We start from the raw sequence: 19,718 nt of genomic DNA, 5'->3' as shown, positions 1-19,718 counted from the left end.
TTTGATAACAGAATTATGACAAAATCTAAGTAACAAATCATTTCGTAGTTTATATAGTTTGATATTTTACGTATGATGTACATAAGAACGACTCGTGAATTATTTAATATTTATATGTTTGATTTAATATTAATAAATAATACACGAGTACTTTTGTTATCACCTTTATTTGTATATACATATATATCATATATATATATATATAAAATATATATAAAATGAAACATGTTAATAGCCGTTTAGTTTTAGAACATACCGGTGATATGTTAGTTGAACCATGACCAAATTATTTCTTGTGGGGAAACACATATATCATACCCTACAAATACGGCTTCACACCATACCAAAATAAAGAAGATAGTGAGGGTCTGTGGCAATTACAAAACACTTTTGTAATTCACAGATTTCTAACACTTGTTTCCTTTTTTTCATTGCTAACTAACGAAAATATTGCTCCACAATGTTATCAATCTAAGGAAAATTTACACCTTCCGCTATTATATATACAAGGTAAGCATAGAAATTGCATTTTTTTATCTTGTGACTGATTAAAGGTCGACGTATTCGAAATTTCTTCTACAGCTACCAATTTACTCTTGATAATCAAATCTTCTTAGTAATGAGACGAAGGTTTTAAATCTTAATATATATTTCATTAAAATTTGTTATCAGTAAAATAGTAAACAAAATATGTATAAGATAAACTTATTAAAAAAAGTAAATATTGTACATTATGTTCGAATTAATTTTTAAATAATATATGTTTGTTACCTTATAGATTATATATATATCAATTATATATGAAGTTAATATATAGAAATTAATAGATATAGTATTATTATTTATATATAATTATGCAATTATAATTAAATAGTATAATAGATCAGATGATTTTATACCTTTAATATTATTTAATAATTTAATAGAATAGTTTAATTAAAATTTATTACATAACAATTTTTTAATATTGTTACAATTTTCTAAATTATATTATATATCATATTTATTATTATTCATTGTTAGAAACAAACATATCCTTCAAATGGAGCGTGTTTTGAAAGCTGTACCAGCGGATTTAAGAGTAAAAATGGAGGCACTTGTGCATGATTTAACTTTGGCATTAGAAGAAAGCAATAACAGTGCAAATGTGAGACGCAGATGGGGTATTAGGAGAAGGGCCCGTTCCACGGGCAATATTCGTAAGTATAAAGCAATAAAAACATAAAACAATAAAATTTGTTTTCTATGAAATTATTTGAATACTTCGTGAGTTAATATGTTATGTAAATGTATCTCGAATAAAGATTAAAATGAGTTCAAGTGCATATATTCTAATCACATTTCTATGAAATCAGTTCCAGTCTACTTCTACAAGGCAAACAGAGGATTGTTATCAAGATTGTGTTTATAGAAACCATATTTCATTGCTCAAAGAAGTCAAATTTTATAAATCTTTGAAAAGTAATTTTTAACACTTGAAAAACAATTAAAGAATTTGGAAAATAATCTTTAAATAATTACTTTTTATTTCAGCATCACTTCATATGAATAAACAATCAGATGACAGTTCATCTTCTATTTGTGATATCCATATTCCAAAAAGTAATACTGTCTCTAAATATCAATCTGATAGTGATGATACTAATCAAACAAAAAGATTTGCACGTTTTTCTAATTCAAATAATGCTAGTAACATTGAAAGTGATTCAGTTAATGAGAATTTTGTACCTAGAGTAAATCCACGACGTAAACGAAAATTTAAAAGAATGGCTATTGACTCTGAGCCTAATCCTTCAACTTCTCAGACTGTTGCAATGTCAGCAACACTTGCAAATAAAAAGAGAATTCTTCGAAGTGATTGTAAAAGTAGATATGGAACAATATGGTAATATATACATAACATTATATGAAAATATCATACAATAATAAGAGGTTACATTCAGTATTACAGATTATTAATTAATTCCAAAATAATTTTTTATCGTAGGTGTGGAAAACGTAAGAGGTCTTGTAGAGAACGATCTACAGATTGTGATATGAGATCACTAAAACCAAACAGAAATACAAAATCAAAAAATCACATCAAAATGCAAACTGAAGATGGGATTGATTGCTCAAGAATATCTAGTTCAAGTATTTCATCTAGTGATTCAGAAACTGGACTTATCACAAATGATGAAGATCGTGAAGGTATTAACTGGCTGATATATGCAATAGAAACTATAATTAGTTGATTCCTTTATCTTTAGGAGATGATGAACAGTCTGATTGGATTGGTGAACCAAGTTGGTGGGATGACGGAGAAAGTACTAATGAAGATAAAGTTAATACTGATTTATCATTCCAAATGATAATACATGGAAATTTCGAACATACAACACTTGAAACAAGGAAAACATATAGGAAAAGAATTCAAAGAATTCGGGAAGGTCTCAGCGGAAGAGAAATCCGCGCTGGTCGTCGGCATGTTGACAATAAGCCTGGATATTCGATTATTACATCAGCCAATGAGAAAGTTTCTAGATTTTTACAAGATCCTACACAAAACGAGCTTAGATTACATCCTATGCGACAGCCTGAGCGAGAAAAACTTCGTCGGCTTGCAAATTTGTATAGTTTAAGTTTAAAAGGAGATTTAGGTTGTCCAATCTTGTATAAAACTCGACATACTACACAAGCTATTTGCGTAGATCAAGTATCATTTAACCGATTTTCTGGTTACAAGAGATTGAGGAGAACTCCTCCAAATTCACCTAATTCAGAATTAATAATGCGTAATCAAGAACACCAAATTTCTAGTACAAGTTTTGATTCACAAATCATAAGCCCTATGTCAAATTTAGATTCGCTGCAAGCATTACCACAATTTTCTCATTTCAAATGGGATTCAAATAGTATGGATATTGAAATTCATGGGAAAACAAAATTACATGACTTTGATCATTCAAAATCAAGTTAAACTAAACAATATTGTTTGTTAATTTGTTTCTTAAAATAAATTATTTATGCATATATATATATATATATATGGTGCTTTCATGTATTACTTTTTTAATATGTAAAATTATTAAATATTCAATGTAAATTTGTTGCATTGTTCTCAACTGTGATTAGAATTATTTAAATATATACGTTTCTTAAATATTTTTATCCAGATTGGTAACAAATTAATATACATATTTATTAATCTGTCAATCATTTCGTATTTAATATTGTTTATAATACATATGTATTTATATTGAAATTTGTTTGTAGCATTACACATAATATATATCTCACCAATTAAAACATTATTTATTTTGCAGACTCTAAGCCTAGTTCTTTAATATCTTCTTACCAATTTTTTAATAACAATCCTATTTGTCAATAATCGATAAACAAAGGTAATAAAATAATAATAATAAATTAAAGATAATTAATTTACACACTTTATTAATACAACATTCAAGACTTTTTACCCTCGCTTAATTTTTTCTGAGCAGCAAGTACATTCTCATTAGCAAGCATTTGAAATTCTTCGAAACGTTGTGACATCCTTTGGTTCATCTTCAGATATTTTTCCATGCAGTTCAGAGCACAAGTTTCTTCCCTTGCTTGGACATCTCGTGTAGTAAACTCATTTATACAGTCAATAAAACAAGTTTCTATCAATCTATTATAGGACGCCACAAAATCTCGAACCTGAAGTATTATAAAAGTTCCAATAATTTAAATTTTTATTCCTTACAACTTATTTTTATTTTCACATAATAAAATTTATAATCCTTTATCTTCACATCAACGAATATCAACACGTTTATCATCTATTTATATAAGATTAATTCGGTTCTTTTACGGAATAGTGCATGATACAACAACAAATACATACAGATTTAATTTGTTCAGGATCCACATTTGTAGGAATTTGCATTGCCATTGTAATAACCTGATTTTGTTAAAATATATTTACGCAAATAAATTATCGATACACCACAAAGAACTAAAATATCTTCGATATAAATTATTTTAAGGTTAAATTTGGACTTCTCTTGCCAAACACGTGTACGCTGAAAATATGTATGTACACTGTATACACATTATGTGTAAAATGTCGAACTTAATCTTCCGAACGTTTTTGATAGGCTGTAAAGATATACGATCCTAAAACTATCAGATTCAAATGTCAGTCGCACGTTCTAAAACTCGACTTTCCCAATTTTAATTCATATATTTTTTGGAACACATTATAAAGTTTTCTTTGTGAATACAAATTAATCTACGGAAACGAAGTATAAATTAACATTTCAGGTAATAGTAAAATTTAAAATATGTGCAGATTACACAAGTAATAAGAATAAGAATTACTCAATACTTATTTAATTAATTATTTAATATTTGTATAATTATTTTTTAAGTATTAATATATATAAGGCATTAATGGTAAAAATACGGAAAAAATATTATTGTATAAATTAGTAAATAATCAGTTGATTAGAAGTAAACATAAAAATTATTTATTATTATAGCGTAAAATTTATCAATGAAACTGCACAAAGAACCAAGTTCTAGAAAACGAGCAGATGTTTCATGTCAGCAGTTGATGGTAGTATTGAGTCAAAGTAAACTTGGCCTTTGTTTTGGATGTATCGAAAGTCTTATATTTGAAAGGTAAGACGATCATTATATTTTTTATATATTATTTGTATAATAATCTCTATATTATTAGTAATTAATTTATCTATTATAATAATACAAAATAAATTTGTATGCATATTTATCGGCATAAAAGAAATCAAAATTCAAATTCAATACACATATGAAAAAGGAATGTAATAAATTATAATAAATATTTGTAATTAATTACTTTAATTGGATATGCAGATATTTTTGTACAATTTCTACATATTATATAATATCAATATTATTAATATTATATGAATATTATTATATTTACATATGTGTATGATATTTAATCTATAATTTAGAAAATATTTCTTTAAAAAATACATACATATTTTTCCATCCAATTTTTTCGTCGTATTCTATTGAGTATTGTATCGCTGGTGTAGTAACGGTGCAAAAATAGTTGACAAACGAGGGTTCGTAAAAGCAACAGAAAGCTTAAATACGTTACGTTATACGAATGCATTCTAACATTTTGAATGCAGTTCAAACAAAATTAACAAGATTCACGTTTTCAATTTAAAGTATGTTATTATAATCATAGCATTATTCATATTGTGCTAAATTCTAGTTAAACTTTGCAAGGTTACGAAATGTTACCCACAAAATTCTTTTCTTTTTTGTTAGTCGTAAATCATAATGCTTTATTGATGCTGTTAATATTGTATTTCATGAGCTTCGTAACGGCAATGTTATATCCATCACGAATTAGTTGATAAAATACTAAGTAAGTAAATAATTATAAATTTTACTACTTTTACAATGTACTTTTATTTCAGTAATCAAATTTGTGATTACTATACTACCATAAGAAAATTGTTGTCCCAACGAACGCTGCATTCTATAGATGGCGCAATGTTTCAATTTTTCATTTTCATTTATTCCATGTAATTTAATTAATGTTATTTCATTCATATTTATTTATATGTATTTATATACGTGCGTGTTATACACCTAAATAATTCTTATAATTTCTAATATTTAATTACATACAGAAATAATTTATCGTTTATATGAAATTGCTTTTAATTGTCACCATTTTTATTCATATTAACTATCAATACTTTACAAACTAAAATATTATTATAATTATATTGTTTCAGAAAACTAGACGAAAGCACAAGAACAAAAACTCGATTGGTACAAAATTTCGAAAGATGTCACATGATAATCGAAATGTTTCTTCAATCGGTAAATCTCTGAATTTTGTAACCAATAAAAGATTATGTCCGATAACGTCGCAACAAACGTCATCAACGAAAATGCTCATAAAGAACAAAAGGAGAGGAAAATGGACGAATAGCTCTACCGCAAAATATCAACATACGATAAATATTCCTGTCCAAGATGAAATTATAAAAATAAAAGAAGTTGAATCCAAAGAATATGCGGAGTCCATCGATAACAAAAGCTATGAAGATATAATTGACGACGATCCAATTACTGTGTTGCGTAAAGAAATACAAGATTGGAGAATTAATGAACTATTAACATCTAGAACTGAAGAAAGGCTTACTGGAACTCCAAGTGAACAACGTAGTTACAATTATAGTACGTTATGAGTTAACTCATCATAAAATGCTTATGAAATATTTTATTTCGCATAACTATAATTAATAACCATTGTATTTTCATTATTCATAGTTACTTCCGGAGAAACCACAAAGAGGCAACAAAGTCCTAACAACGTTTCCAAGGTTTCTACAACGCGTGTTGATTTCTCAGCAACTACGTGAGTATTATGTACTTTCATGCACGTTTACTTATGCTATTTATACATCTCTGATATTAATGCAGATTCGAAAAATTTGCATAATTCTGAATCGAAAAAATTGATATATTCCATAAATTGGAATCGCAAATCAGACTATATGAATTGCACTTTCGTCGTGGGATGTGCATAATGCTTCTTCGTAGTTATTTTCGTAACACGTGTTTCGTATTTACACGAAAGTGCAAAATGTTTACTTTCTGTTATGTGTTATGTGTATTTGTTTAAGTATAAATTACCAGTTGCATGTTTTATCATGGTGTTGTGATAATTAGAGTGTATGAGCGAGGTAAGTAGGAGAGAAATTTATATTTTTCTATTATTACTATTTGGAAAATAGTTTTTCGTTACTAACGTATTTTAATAATGGTTCCTGATAAGATATACGTTTTCTTTATGCTCGATAAGACGTGACCAAGCTGATTGTTATGCGTCGAAGAGTCAAGAAATAAGCTCGAGAGTGTGTATCTTACGTAAGTAACTGTAAATGAAGAACGATGGGAGAAACACGATTGTGTGTCTTCACGATGCATATGTACACGCGAGAAAGACTACGTCATTCTGGAATTTTCGAAAGTTTCGTCTAACCGGTTTCTGGTTGCGTACACAGTAAGACCCGTTTAGTACTCGTCGGTGCTTGCATCAAGATGAACTTCACAGTTCATATAGCATTTAACGTAATTAGCTGTTTATTTTTGTCCGTATGGATTCTAGATAAATATGTACAGTGACGTGACGTTTTGAATGAAATTAATGGAAAAGATAGGAAACACCTCAACCTAATTACAACTTATAACAATTATTAGCTGTTTTTTAAAGAATATACTCGTTTTATATGTATATATGTATGTGGATGAATCATATTTAGATATGTGGTAGAAGATAATAGAGATTTATGACTCATTAAATTAGGTAGATAATTTTACAAACGAGAAAATATTTTTCGGAACGTCAATTTTAACTTTCGCGCGCTTTTAGCGCATTTTGTTGCGGCGAACGGTTAACGTATGCACAGATACGGAGTATGTGGTTATCGGGAGGCCGTTGTAATTCTTTGGTAGTACCGTCACGAATGAAAAATGATAATGAGCATAGTGCTGTAGGTTAGTGAGAACAATAGCCACTTACGCTAATCAACGGAGGTGCATGCCGCGCGCGTTCGGTAGTAAAAATATTTTCGACGATAGCTCGTGCTACGAATGAGAAACGCCGAGACATTGCCGAATTTGTCCCCGACCATGAAGTCGTTCCTTCGTCGTGACTGAATTTTTGATCTTTAAGCATACGTGCACGCTTGTCATTTCGCCGATACCATGCTCGTGCGTATCGAGAAAGGATTTTACCTCGTCGAGTCACGAGTCCCGAGGACATTCGTCTTGAATACTTTCAAATGCATCATTCCCTATCGCCTTAATAATGGAAACGAAAAATAAAATGATACGAGAGGATTCAAGGTCTGCGAGGAAACGAGACTTCAAGTGCGGCCAGCTCATCCAGATAATGATGTAGGTTAGGTTCCCAGCGGTATATATCGCAAAAATCAACATTCTTCGTGTAGCCGAGGTTCGCAAAAAGCGTAAACCGGTTTGCCTCGTAAATGGCACACGATCGTGCGAACGGGAGACAGACACGAGGAGAAAGAGCGAGTAAGAATAAAAGACAAGCAAAGGAAGGAAATCTTTCAGTCGCGATTTACAGTAAAGCGATATTTCGTCAATATATTCGAAAAATATTTCAACATTTACTACAAAAAATTTTTAAGTCCGTACTGCATGTATTACATACATTTGTATGCATGTATCTTGAAATTTCATCAGCACTATAACGAGAATGGAGTATCATGATTATATTGGCAAAATTTGAAATCAGTCTGAACATGTTTATAGGAATTATAAGATATTTATTGTAAACACATATTTACTAAATAAGATATAACAGGACTGTCCGTCTTAAACATAGTATAATAAGTATCAAACATGGTCCCAGTAAATATTGAAGCTTATTAGTATAATTGATAATTGGCTGTTCAAGTATTTTTGTGATTTCTGCCAAGCATATATTTATATTAAATATCTTCTAATTTCTATATCTGTTTTTTTTTAGATCTGTTTCAAATTTCATCAATATACGTAATCATAATAGTAATCGAATCTCATAATAATCCTAATGAAATTGCAAAATGTTTCATGCAACGCACACAATATACTCATAAAAAGTACCCATAAGTGTTTGAGCACTTTTGTGAGCCTGTGTATTTTTCTCAGGAATATATTCGAAAAAGGAAGCGAATTATTTCGTAAATTACTACGACTCGACTCGTTTCGTTACAATTATTTCACACTCGGAGCATATCTCCGAGGATACATTATCTTTGTATCGGATTACAGTTGTAAAATAACTCCCAATGCCAGTTATTTTTCATCGTAATGAACCCACGCTAAGTCCATTATATACTTTACCGCGTAGCCGATTCATCACACGGCCTTAACAGTAATAGAACGATGCGTTTCTGATTCGTCAGCCACGTTTTTTTACGTAACGCTACGCGCAACGCTGCACGTGACGTCAGCTTGTACTCTCAATGTTGTCTACCAGTCAGCATCGTCGGCGGACATGAAATTCTTGTGGAGAAAGCATGCTTGAGCGCAGCCCAGATCCACGATGACTGTAAACGCAAGGTCAATGCCCTAACAAGCAAAAAAAGAAAAAAATATGTATTTCTGCTCTCCGTCGAATCGACACGAAGATAATTCCTCCGTTGAACAAACAAAACGAGCGAGACGATTTTATTACAATTAGAGTTACGAGAGTAAACGTTGGCACGCGTTAATCAACTTCATAGGACACAGTTTTTCTACGTAACACCGGCGTGTGACGTCAGAGCGTGCTGTGTGTCTGCTAAACCAACGTCGTCGACAGACACGGAAATCTTACGGAGAAAGCATGATTGAGCGTAACCTAAATCCCGAACGGCAAGGCCAATGTACGACGAAAGAAAAAACTCCTAACCATAGACATACGCATAAGAAATATAGTCCACAGGTGCCTTATGAACAGCGTAGCCCTTGTTGAAAGAAAATAAAGAGGTTTAAGGTTTCTCTTTCTCTTTCTAAGATATTTGTCTCTAACAGATAAAAAAGAAAAGAGAGACCTCGTTATTTACCTCTATTTCTTTTTTAGCAAGGCTCATTTTCTCAAGACGGCATCCGAGGTCTATACTTCTAACGTTTATGCTATTAACGAACAACGTCACATAACAGAAACCGACTGGCAGCATTTTATGGTAAAATCATTTTCTTTATTTTATTCTCTTCCTACCAAATGGCAGGAAAATTCCTATCGTTAGAATTTATTGTATGGCAAACGGACGATCACAAATTTTCATAAAACTTTTCTTTTTTATAGAACGAATGTTACATTGCGCCGCTACATGGTACGGCGTTGTTACAATGTTAGAGTAAAGCAGTTGAGCAGCACGTTTTTTACGTAACGCTACGCGTAACGCCAAGGCGTGACGTCAGCACACTCGGCGTCGCGCCAGCCAGCAACGACGCCGGGCGCGGAATTCTTGCGAAGAAAGCACTAACCGAGAGAAGCCGAGTATAACCGAACGAGACGACACGGCATAGTTGCACGAGGCGGCAACGCTGCGAGCGTCTGCTAGGTTCAAGGGTACGGAGTGGAGGTTGCTCCGCTCCGCTCGTCCCTAAGCCCGACACGACCGGGAGCTTGTCCCGAGAAACAGTTGGCCGCATGTCCGCTTTCATCCAACGGGAAACTTCTCGAAAGATGCGCGTAAAAAGCTTGTACGTTACTTATATACTTACTCGTGTATTTGGAGAAATTCCCTGTTCCACTGAAATGCGGACGAAGTTAAATGCTCCTAGCATTTGATGCATACGCTGCGTGACCGATTATTCATGGTGGAATTTAAAACTGACTCAATCGTTCAGAGTCATCGTCTCCTCCATTTATTTCTGTCTCTTTTAAATTCCCGTTTTTTTAGTTTCGAGACATGTCTATGTGGTCTCGAAATAAATTACGTGTCTTCAAAGTTTCATTTCAGTAGCCTTTAAAATGAAAGAAGATAGAGCATTTTTATAAAGCGCTACTTGGCCATGCTGTGATTGTCATTTACTTACTGTAATTACTACATTGAGTAGTACTTTGCAATTGTAAGTACATGACTGTTTGTATTTTGGGTATGGAACCGTCTCTCGATTAAAAATTAAAAATGTTTATTTCTCATGAGTCATGTCAACCCATTAATACGAAGAAACGATATGTATGCACATGCTTGCAATACATTCATTGATAAGATATTTCAAGATATAATTTTCGCACCACTTTTGATAACATAGATGAACATATGAAACACAGTGTAACAATCGAGGTATTTAGCAGAGTCATTGAATAGCCACGCAAGTGGATCGCGGTTAGTAACGAGGCTATTTTGCCGCGATAGCTGTGATCTTCTTCGAGACATAGAATCCGCTGGCAAGGATCCCAGCGAGTGAATAAAAACAGAAAGGAGAGAGTCATCGAGTCGACTGTGTCCTGCTGCTGGTTGACCTCGGCCCTGGCGTCGAGATCGACGGGAAACGGATTTACAACTCTGACATTCGCACTCGCATCGCGCACCAGCCGTGTGCTGTCCTAGTGGGACTCACAGAAGCCGAGTCATTGTTATGTCTGTCGTGAAAATGAGAGCAAAAGAAGAAAATGGAGTGGAATTCAGCTACGATTTCACTTTAAATATTATGTTTCTGGGCGGGTGTTACGATTAAAAGGAACGGATGTAGCTTTGATTATGTTCCTTAATACTATTATGACACACCTGGTTATTGTACTATATAGTCACTAATGGTAGTGTCAAATTTTATCTCCATAATTCTTAATGAAATTTGATAATATATTTCTGAGAGGAAGTTACGATTAAAAGGAACGGATGTAACTTCAATCGCTGCTTTACTAGCATTGTAACAGTTTGATTATTGTCTTACATTGTCACTACGTCGCTATTGGTAATTGTAATTTTTTTAGTTGACAATAAAATTCATATGTGTACTTTGTAATTGAATATAAAAGGTGAACGTACTTGGCATAGATTCTATCTTTCGTTCAAGGTGGCTAATAAGTGCCTCAGAACATTATTCCAAACTATCTTCTCACAGACATTAAAACAGTTTCATCTATCATTCTGCTTACGAAGAACTCCGCAAGGGCAACAAACGGTTTGACAAAAAAACCCGCACACAATAGACATTTAACTTCTTAAAACCATGCAAGAAACATTTGTCTACGATCTTTCTTCATCCTCTATCCTCTGGGTATATCTGAATATAACTGTCTAAAGCCATCCCTCATTTAATGCATACATCAATCTCTACACAGCACCGAATTTTTACCGTGAGGCAACGGTATCATTTTTCTCAATTATATAGAGAACTGGGAAAACGCAAAAATTTCCAGGCCAGGCTAGAAAAATCGCGTCCTTTGTCCGCGGTTCATATTATACATTGCGCATTCATTGGATAACATCTGCTTAATCACACAATGGACCCACGAGTACGTTCCGTTGGGTCCTTTATTATAGCGTCTCAAAGAGTAGGACGAAAAGGGCCTGAAAAGGGTCTCTCCCTCCCGAAATCTTTAAGACGGTTTCAACATCTGCTCTGGCAGCTTATACGTGCATATATACGTATAGAGAGAAAAAGGAGTTTGCACGTGTCCTTTCAGGAAGGGATCTCGGTGGCGTTCATTGTGATCGACGCGCAAAACGGGAAGCGACAATTGACATCTGTCTTGCGTTATGCAGGATTTCTGGGTCGAACTATTTTTGAAACGACGTATGACAGGGCTGCTTTGCGTGCATGCTCGCCCTGGCATAAACATGTTTCCTGCCGATTCAGGCTACGCTAAATAGAAATAGATAATGTATTCGGTCCGTTCTCCACGAGACGCGTATTATTGGATCGTGCGTGAGTCTCGAAATAACGCTTTTTTCTATTTCGAAAAAGTTTCCGACGCCGGAAATATCGAGAACGCGAAGCGTATGGAGTTGCATCCACTGTTTCTAATTTTAAGCTTGTTTTTCGTGAATGAAACGAAGGGAAAACCGAGAGAAGCGAATGAACATTAGGTTGCAACGTACGTAGGTACTTTCACTCAAAAGTTCGAAACATGTTAGGATCTCAATTGCGCTACGAAAAATATCCTAAATACGCAGTATATTAAAAACAAGAAAATAAAACGAATGTAATATACTGTATAGTAACGAGACACGAAACAGTTATCAGTCGGTGAACGGTCGGGCGTTAACAAATAGAAACTCGAGCAGCTCGAGCGTAATCAAAACGAACGTAACTTCACTGATTCCATTATCACGAAGCGCAATATGCAGGTTATTTTTGTTCAGGAGCCACGTTAATCTCGCAGAAGCGGTGCCGATGACTTTTAATCGCGTGCTTCATAACCGCCAAACTGCGTCTGTTATTTCTGAAGCATGCACTCGCGCGATTTCGGTAATTAATGTGTACTTAGGTTGATATTGCTATGATGTGCAATTACTCGTTACGTAAATTGTTATATCATTCTAGCGATATTTAAATTCTTGTGTAACATACTCATAACATCACTCATAATACACATTTGCATATCATTGTATTTATTACGGCATCTGCGAACTAATTAATTAATTTCAAGTACATTAATTTTTATATTATTTAGTAATACTTTCTAATAACTTCTTTTCTTTACATACATATATCATAATACTTAATATACAATGTAAATAATGGAGACCAGTCTTTTGAGCTGAGACAAGTAGTTACAAATGATATAAATTTGATAATTTATAATGTAAAAATGTTTTTATTTCCTTTTTCTTTTGTATTTATAACTTTATTATTGTAATATAAATTATAATATTATCATAGAGAAAATAAAATGTTGATAAGTTTCATGGGAAGAGTGAAAAAGAGCGAGCCTCTTTAGCTCAGTGGCAGAGCACTGGTCTCGTAAACCAGGGGTCGTGAGTTCAAACCTCACAGGAGGCAAATTTTTTTTGCATTTATTACATTCGATTCCTATTTTAATTGTAAAGAAATCATTGAACGCTGTCAAGATTTTATAGCTTTAATAAAAATTAGCTTGAATTTATTTATAGGAACAAATTTATGTCGAGCTTTTATTGTATAAACTATGAATGAAATGTAATTTCAAACACGTATTCTTATAATGAAATCTTATATGCAATCACCTGTTTTTATTCAAAGTAAATTCTGTGTCAAAGAAGAAATAATTAAAAATTGTAACAATTAAACCCTAATATTTGAACTAATAAGAGGAGCTGGACAGGATAACAATTTAGTGAACCTGTATTATCGAAACTACTCGATTATACGAACTGCTTTGTTCACCGACCTGTCCGGATGAACTAGACTCTCTTGTATAAAATAATTAACACGTAAAAACGAGAATTAAGTGAACTATCCTAATACATTTTATTCTTAACTGAAAGTGGTGCTTAACTGAGGCTCGTGCCAAACACCACCTATCGAATCGAAAGGCAAATTAATGTAAATGTAAGGAGAGATTCGTTGGATCATCGTCAATTATTATAAGAAATCGGCCTGGAAACGGCGATTCAGAATTCAGCTTGCGTGTTGGAGGCTGCGAATGCGTCCCACGTAGAAGCTGCGCATTCTCGATATTCAAGAGTCACACCGACCAGAAGAGACGGTACTGTTTCCGTAAAATGTCTGTAAAGCGGAGAACCAGAGGTCGCTCGCGTATAATACCGAGCGAGATACTCCTGGACTCCTGGCTGTTTCAGAGAGGGGTTAGGGATCGTGACGTGCCATGGATGGGAGACGTTTTTCCCCTCGTTTTCACGAGGAATACCGCCGAGTCGCGAGGCGAACGAACGGAATCTTAATTCTCGGCGTTAGACGCTCGATCGGCAAGGATCTGGTTCCTTAATGAAATCCCAGTCGGGCTCGAAAAAGCGTAAAAAACTGTGATATTACGTCGAGCAGACTTTCAACCACGGCCACGATCCTCGTTTTCTTACATCATCGCTTTCGTTTTCTACTCGCATTGGGTAGAATCGTAAAGTGATTTAAATGATGTTCCCGCAAGAACTCGACGCTCCAAGGAGTTTACGTCTAGTCAGATTAGGTATATATTATAATTTTCAATATTCGATATAAATAATACGAAGGCCAATAGTTATGAATGATATTATCAGTTTGGTAATTTATGATACAAAAATGTTCATTTATTAGTATTTCTTTTTATTAGTCTCTATTTTATTTCGCGTATTTAATCATCTATAACAAATATATTATTTGTTAGTTTATATGAACGAAAGAGACAACGAATATGTTACAAATTCATGAGTATTCTCTAATCCCAGTATCCGCTGATAGGTTGTTACGGCACTGGCGCATTCAAACCGGTTCTACTCGATCACGAGACTTTAGGCGATCGTTTGCGACGTGGGCGAGGTAATGGTCCGTTCAACTGAAAATCGAAATCCCTCTGCGATAGATTCACGTGCCTATAAAATGAAGAATGAAATCTTGCAACTAATGTTACTGACGTCTCGTGACTTTTCTAATTGTACATACTTTTCAAAATCGTTACAGACAAAAAGAGACAGAGATAGGCAGAGAGGGAGTGAGAGAGAGACAGAGAGAGACAGAGAGAGAAAGAGAGTAAAACTACGTATCTTAAGAATTTTAAAAAAAATTAAGAGAAGATTCTCCATACATATACATCCAAATGATGAATATATTCAAACAAACGATGAGCCCAGCGGCGGCTAACGGAAGCGGATGGCAGACGGAACGAAACGTCACGAACGATAACAAAAAATTATAAAATTACTTTATCCCGAATTCGTGAGGGTTCCTTAATTTTTCACTAACTTCCGCCGCGACGGAAAAAGTTGAAATTATGCCGACTACGTAGGGGTACATAGGCACGTTTAAGCGGATAGATACATACATATATATACAAGTATATACGGTGGCGCGTCGAAGCGTGAGGGGCATACGATTCGCTTGCTCGCTGGCTCGTTGGTTCGCGGACGAGCGGTTACTCGCGTTGCGGGTATTCGCCGCGCATTCCCGCCGCTAGTATTCTAGTATTCTGTGCCGTGCTCGGGGCACCCTCGGAACTACGGGCCTACGTGACCGGCATTGCCAGTAACGCTCTTTCGAGAAAGGCGCCTTCCAATCCACGAATTGCAAAATATTCCACAATTACGGAACTCGCCGCGCGACGTACGTGGCGTTCCTTCGCTACGCGACCAATCGACATCGATTGCATCGACTGTTTCTCCCAGGGGTGAATAAAACGTGTGCCTTAACCTCTTAGGGTACGATTCCTTTTTGACCTAACCGCTCAAAAATGCATAATTTTCATTTAAACGAAATTGTTTCTTGACTTTTCAGTTAATTAAAATAATATATAATATAACCTAACAAATACATGATGAATTTCAACTAAATATCCGCGATTTTATTCCGTTGAGCTTATGAAACAGCCGGCTCGTCCACTGATCTCGAAAAATGGAATATCCAAGCGGTATCATTTAAGTTTCGAAAAGATGCTTGCTGTCTGATGGCCCAGATTCGTAAGTTATATTCAAGAGGGAAATTAAGCAAGTCTTACTCCAGTGAATCGAATCCCGTTACCGCGTATAATTCCGTAACGGTTCAGAACTGAACGGGTAATTGCAAGTGAATAACGCCAGAGGCGTTCGCTCGAGCGTGCGCATCCGAAAGCATTCTGAAAATATCGGGAAATGAACACGATGAAGAAAACATAAGTAATGCCGCATTCGCACTAAAGGTGCGCTTAAAACAGATGAGTAGGAACATAGAGCAAGAACACGTCGTTCGTGCTCGTTTAGTATAAACGGCAGGTAAATGGCGTAATCTGTTAAGTACAAGTACATAATTGTGCACTTAGTGCAATCCAATCATAAGATTGATATCCTTATTATCAACGCTGCGACAGAAAAACATTTTTCTACGCTTAATTTCCTACTCTTTACTACAAGTGGAATGAAAATGTTTTGCTAAATCGAGACTGAAACGAGAAATATATCTGCATCGATCAAGTTCCATATTTATCTCTAATAAATAGCTGACACTTCATGAAATCTATATACAATTCCGAAAGTGTTTAAAATTACATATCGCTATCATTCTGAGATCTCATTACAGATACGCTTAAGATGTTTCCCTGCAAATAATTTTCATCCACTTTCAATTATTACTTTTTTATTTATATTAATCGATATTGCTATAATAACTGTTGTTTTTATCAATATCTACTGTGTGTAGTTGCCTGATGTAAGATTAGATGCGAAAATTAAATTAAAGGAACACGCTTCGTTTGTAGTATGTTTCATATAATTCCAATAGTTTGGAAGTGTCCAAATATTCATGCATCCTAATGTACCTGCGATGTACTTGAGTCCAACGCTAGCGACGACGTACCTACACGTGTATCGGTTTATCATCGCACGACCGAGCTAGACGAGATCGAGGCTACGTCACGTGTTCGCACACAACGAAGCAAGACGAGGTAGTACCTAAATAAGTAACTATACATACATATACTTTACGGCTTTCTTTCTATCGGAACGGTCGCTCATGCGCGCTCAGCGCATGGTATGTATCGCAATACGCGGCGATAAACCGCTTATCTCGTCGGCTACGACGACACAACGTTGGTCCATAATACGAGGGGTGTGACGGGGTATATATCGGTATCGACATGCGAGGGCAACGTGACTCTCTAGCGATCGATACAAAAGTTTCGTTTACAGTTTACGTGTTGCATGCCGCGTCACTTTCCGCTTTTTCTTCGTCGATTCGTAATCGCGTCGCAGTTGCGCCCCGTTCACACCTGCGCGATCTTTGCACGCGCTTCTCACTGGCCGCGTGCATCGACACACGTGTATGCATCGACGTTTTATGGTATATTTAACACTGCCCTGTCTCCAGAGGTCTGTGCGACCCAAAATAAAAATTATATCGCGATAGATTTAAATTTTCTGCGCGCATCGACTTTATATATAACCTCGTTCTGTTCTCCTCGTGTTTTTAATCCTGCTACGTTCTTTTGGTCATTCTCAACCCAATTACATTTTTCTAACCTTAAAAAGTATCTTCACGCGGTTTCAACAAAACATAGAAAAGGTCAGTGGTACGTACGATATTTTGTTTTAATTTTATGTCGAACATCTTCTTGAAACATTTGATAAGATGGCAGCGAGATTGATTGTTGTCTCGATAGTGTTAGCGGTAAAGTGGTCATTGGCAACGAAAGGATTAAATTTTTATTTGTCTCGTTTACTTACGTATCGGTTTAAGATGGCAGACTCTTCGTATAATTTGTATAATAGAATTAAATGAGAAGTCTTCCGGTAGTAAAGCTTTGAATATTGGTCGAGTGCTCAAATACTCTAGTAATATTGTTGTTTAGTTTATTTTTATTTTTTCATACGAATAAACATAGTAGATAAGACAAATTCTAGCTAGTTGATAGTTGTAACTAGCTGAAAGCAACACAGGCGTATTGAAAATAATAATTCATACGACCTTGTGTTTCATCGCTGTAAAATTAATTTTCGATGAGTTGTGATACAACTTTGTTGCAACTAAATGTAATTTTACGTTCATTTGTGTTTTATCGGACTACTAGTAATTTGCTAATTCCTATAAATTTATCTCTATCGCTCGAACTTATTTACTATTTTCTTGTTTCTTTTTTTGTTTTGGTATTATGTTAAAACCTATTTTTGGGATTCAAATCATTTTCAGTGAGTTTGTTAAAAAATGAAATGTAAATTTTGCGACAAAATTAAAACGAGTCTCAATTCTAAATACTAAATACATAAATCTAGATTTGTACAAAAATACAATGTGATGGATACATTTTATTAATTTCTCCAAGCGTTTTGCGAATACATTTACCTCCGTACGAGTCCAAAGTACATTTTATACTCACGTTACACGTATCAACAACTAAGAAGAAAGATTTTAAATCCATTTTAAATCCATTTTGTGGCTTTGCGGTGAAAATATAATCGTAAAAATACGCGACCACTGGACTTTTATTCCAACTACGTAGAGGAGATTCATAGCAGCAAAAATGAGCGGAGTTTGTTAACAATCGAACATTTGCAGTTGAACAACCTCTATAGCCTCCGATTCCATGTTCTGACGTACAGTAATCTGTATCTATATCGGCTATACATAAACGTCGGCGACGAGTCAATAAACGTATATCATTGACACAAACATAAATCATAGATAAGCTTTGGAAATTTCCTACGACTAGAAATATAATTCTTTGATACATGTTAGCTATCAGCGTAAAGAAAGAACGGATACATAGTATCAGATATAGGCGTAACGATGACAAATTAATAAATCGTTCTACTTCATTCATCACGTCGATCTTTCGTTTCTTCTCTCTGATTATTCTCACTAAAAAAACCGATGAATATTTCAAATAGATAAAATCCGTGCGTTCTCTTTTTCTTTTTTTCGTCTCCATTAGGTGCAAATTTGCAACCAAAGGGAAACGTACACGGTCATTAAAAAATTCACGACCCTTCGTTTCAAACGTATATACAGTAAAGTATAGAAGTTTCTGGTCGGGCAGATTTTTCGGCTTACACTTCGAAAGCGATATCTGAAAGAATTTTAGTACGTTAACCGAATCGTGTTTTAATCAGGAAACCCTGTAAAATACAAATTGAAACGAAAAACCCTGATATCGAATAATTTAATTTAAATCGATTTCAAATTGCTATGCTCGCGTATGATTCGACAACGCCTAGTTGAAACCCACGATCGAATCTCGTCGTGTAAAATCGATCGTGGAAAATTGATCGCATAAAACAAGAGAAAAGTTAAATTACCATCGTTTCTCAAGCTCGACCGCGAAACTTTCGACCGTCGGTGTACACGCTTCCGGGCGCAGATTACGATGAACGATGGTTTGAGAGTCTCGAGGTGACATAAATATTTATCTGACAGAGGAAAAGTTGCATTTTCGCGCGACACTGGCGACCACTCATTGGCCTGTGTCACCCTTGTGATAAACTACCGTAATGCCATTGTGTCAGGACGATACACGCGAAATGGCACTGTCGCGTGTGTATACGAATAACTTTTCTCCTTGTAATAACAGCTGTTAAAGCCGGCGTACTGCTGAAACGGAGAAACCATCGCGTCACGATTATTTTCCCTTTCGA

The 19,718-nt window shown here is 34.6% G+C and overlaps 3 protein-coding genes and 1 non-coding gene across 5 annotated transcripts in view; 3 read left to right on the top strand and 1 right to left on the bottom strand.

Moving 5' to 3' along the window:
- The first annotated feature begins 241 nt into the window (after positions 1 to 241).
- LOC122572201 (G patch domain-containing protein 2) lies at positions 242 to 3,139 on the top strand. Of its 2 annotated transcripts, XM_043736912.1 has the most exons (5): positions 242 to 510; positions 1,024 to 1,199; positions 1,534 to 1,885; positions 1,988 to 2,190; positions 2,250 to 3,136. In XM_043736912.1, the coding sequence occupies exons 2-5, from the start codon at positions 1,043 to 1,045 to the stop codon at positions 2,957 to 2,959; spliced, it is 1,422 nt and encodes a 473-aa protein (XP_043592847.1). In that variant the 5' UTR covers positions 242 to 510; positions 1,024 to 1,042; the 3' UTR covers positions 2,960 to 3,136. The 2 variants fall into 2 exon arrangements, with proteins under 2 accessions (XP_043592847.1, XP_043592848.1); XM_043736913.1 differs by lacking the exon at positions 242 to 510 and having other exon boundaries at positions 1,028 to 1,199; positions 2,250 to 3,139.
- Positions 3,140 to 3,405: 266 nt separating this feature from the next.
- On the bottom strand, positions 3,406 to 4,137 carry LOC122572193 (mitochondrial import inner membrane translocase subunit Tim9). The gene is made up of 2 exons (XM_043736880.1): positions 3,869 to 4,137; positions 3,406 to 3,681 (listed from the first exon to the last, which is right to left on the bottom strand). Exons 1-2 carry the CDS (start codon positions 3,914 to 3,916, stop codon positions 3,445 to 3,447), a joined length of 285 nt encoding a protein of 94 aa, XP_043592815.1. The 5' UTR covers positions 3,917 to 4,137; the 3' UTR covers positions 3,406 to 3,444.
- Positions 4,138 to 4,614: 477 nt separating this feature from the next.
- The window catches only part of LOC122572189, a 57,842-nt gene continuing 42,738 nt past the window's right edge, over positions 4,615 to 19,718 (top strand). Inside the window, exons 1-3 of the mRNA XM_043736863.1 lie at positions 4,615 to 4,647; positions 5,766 to 6,213; positions 6,307 to 6,394. Coding sequence (XP_043592798.1) covers positions 5,820 to 6,213; positions 6,307 to 6,394 — 482 coding nt within the window. The 5' untranslated portion in view covers positions 4,615 to 4,647; positions 5,766 to 5,819. The remainder of the gene's footprint in view (positions 4,648 to 5,765; positions 6,214 to 6,306; positions 6,395 to 19,718) is intronic.
- On the top strand, positions 13,420 to 13,491 carry Trnat-cgu. The gene has a single exon. It is a non-coding gene; the product is annotated as a tRNA-Thr (tRNA).

Source organism: Bombus pyrosoma, linkage group LG10, assembly GCF_014825855.1.
Source record: "Bombus pyrosoma isolate SC7728 linkage group LG10, ASM1482585v1, whole genome shotgun sequence".
NCBI classification, from domain to species: domain Eukaryota; kingdom Metazoa; phylum Arthropoda; class Insecta; order Hymenoptera; family Apidae; genus Bombus; species Bombus pyrosoma.
Note: the sequence above shows the minus strand (reverse complement) of the source record. Positions and strands in the feature narration are given on the sequence as shown.

Bases quoted from the DNA above. Each gene is read 5' to 3' on its own strand.
- LOC122572201 (XM_043736913.1), top strand. From the start codon at position 1,043: ATGGAGCGTGTTTTGAAAGCTGTACCAGCGGATTTAAGAGTAAAAATG. The intron at 1,200-1,533 runs GTAAGTATAAAG...TTTTTATTTCAG, and splicing joins CCGTTCCACGGGCAATATTC to CATCACTTCATATGAATAAA. The intron at 2,191-2,249 runs GTATTAACTGGC...CTTTATCTTTAG, and splicing joins AAATGATGAAGATCGTGAAG to GAGATGATGAACAGTCTGAT.
- LOC122572193 (XM_043736880.1), bottom strand. From the start codon at position 3,916: ATGGCAATGCAAATTCCTACAAATGTGGATCCTGAACAAATTAAATCT. The intron at 3,682-3,868 runs GTATGTATTTGT...ATAATACTTCAG, and splicing joins ATCCTGAACAAATTAAATCT to GTTCGAGATTTTGTGGCGTC.